Here is a 1,633-nt window from a genome sequence, read left to right as displayed (position 1 = left end):
AGAATGAAGTTGGTGAGACACTGGCACAGATTGCCCAGAGAAGTTGTGGATACCCTATGGTTGGACAGGGCATTGAGCTACCTGATCTACTGGAAGATGTCCCTGCACACAATAGGGGATTGGGCCAGATGGTCTCTGAAGGTCTCTTCCAACCCAAACCTTCCAACCCAAACCTTCCAACCCACCCAGGGGAAAGCACCACACCAACAATGGCTTCTCAGGGCTCATTTTATTAGCAAAGAGTGGGGAAAACGCCCCTCAGAGTCCAGGTACCAGCTGGAAAAGGGCTTGGCAGTCACAGGGACCGTTGGAGGTCAGAGCCACCACGCAATGCCACCGCCTTCATGCTGCTCTTTGAAAATAAAGAGGAGGGCATGAGGTGTGGGGCTCTTCCGACGGACCTCCCAGCACGACCAGATGCTTCTTCCTATGAGGATAAGGCACCATCTGGTTCTCGGGTGGTCGCAATCGTCTCTGGTGTGCGGTGCCCGCGCTGGGAGATCAGCTGCCGTGGTGCGGGGAGGGTGAGTGGGGCCGGGGAAGAGCCCATGATGGTCAGCGATGGGGACATCCTCTCCTTCATGCCATCAGCACCCATCCTGCAACGACAGCTGTCCTTAATCCCAAATCCCCACATGTCCAGTCTCAGGGAGAGACCTGCTCCACCAGCCCCGGGACCCCAGATCCTGAACCCCTGGAGTCTCTGCACGGAGGGATGGGATGAGTGCCCTCCTTCAGCATGGAGGTGGAGATCTACAGCATTTGAGGGGACAGCCCCCATTTCAAGGCACTTCCCAGGAGCTCCCCACCCCAGCACTCTGAGGGACCTTCCCAGGAACATCAGCCACCCCTTGCCCCGGTTCTCCTGGGCTCCACGTTCCCCCGGCTCTTACCTGGTGGCTGGGGCAGGGTCACCAGCTGGGCTGCCCCTCGCTGGGGCTGATCTGCTCCAGGATCTGGCTGTACCTCCGGGTGAGGGCATTGGTGTCCCTGGTGAGGTGGGTGAGGACCTGCTGCAAGCCGGCCAGGTGGTGGGACAGGCGCTCCTCCAGCTGGGGATCCATGGTGTCGTTGTCGTCGGAGCTTGTGTTGGTGTCAGCATCGGTCTGACTCTGGTCGGTGACAGAGGCCAGGCCTTTCTCCACCATGGGCTTGATGGACCTGAGGAGCTGGTAGCGCTCATAGAGGTCCGTGTGGCCGCCTGCGTCTGGGGCAGCCCCCTCCTGCTGCGGGAAGACCCCTCGGAGCAGGCTGGGGAACATCACCTCCTGCTCCATCTTCTGGGTGGCTGAGAAGTACTGCTCCATGGTTCTGCTCTCAGAGCTCTGGCAGTGCTGCTCTGGGCTCTTCTTGGGGTGCTGTCTGCTCCCCGTCCCCAGCGAGGGCTTTTTATGTGTGTCTGGGGCACGTCCCTCCTCTGCTGTCCTCTCCTGCCAGCCCTGGGCCAGGCTGGATGGCCACGGGGCCGGGTTTGGCTCCAGCCCAGCTGGGTCTCAGCCACACCGTGTCCCTGTCTCTGTGCAATCTGTCCTGGCTCGGCCTCCCTGTGCCCTTCGCCTGAGCTGGCCGGGGGTCCCACTGCATCCCTCACACTGGCAGCGGGGCAGCAAGGAGGGGACACGCTCTGTGCTTC

The 1,633-nt window shown here is 61.2% G+C and overlaps 1 protein-coding gene across 1 annotated transcript; it reads right to left on the bottom strand.

The window, feature by feature from the left end:
- Nucleotides 1-211: 211 nt before the first annotated feature.
- Nucleotides 212-1,419, bottom strand: LOC141468974 (mid1-interacting protein 1-B-like). The gene is made up of 2 exons (XM_074154223.1): nt 894-1,419; nt 212-599 (listed from the first exon to the last, which is right to left on the bottom strand). The coding sequence occupies exon 1, from the start codon at nt 1,305-1,307 to the stop codon at nt 912-914; it is 396 nt and encodes a 131-aa protein (XP_074010324.1). The 5' UTR covers nt 1,308-1,419; the 3' UTR covers nt 212-599; nt 894-911.
- Between the last annotated feature and the right edge of the window lie 214 nt (nt 1,420-1,633).

Source organism: Numenius arquata, chromosome 1, assembly GCF_964106895.1.
Source record: "Numenius arquata chromosome 1, bNumArq3.hap1.1, whole genome shotgun sequence".
NCBI lineage: Eukaryota > Metazoa > Chordata > Aves > Charadriiformes > Scolopacidae > Numenius > Numenius arquata.
Note: the sequence above shows the minus strand (reverse complement) of the source record. Positions and strands in the feature narration are given on the sequence as shown.

Excerpts from the sequence above, each read along its gene's own strand:
- LOC141468974 (XM_074154223.1), bottom strand. The coding sequence starts at position 1,307 with ATGGAGCAGTACTTCTCAGCCACCCAGAAGATGGAGCAGGAGGTGATG.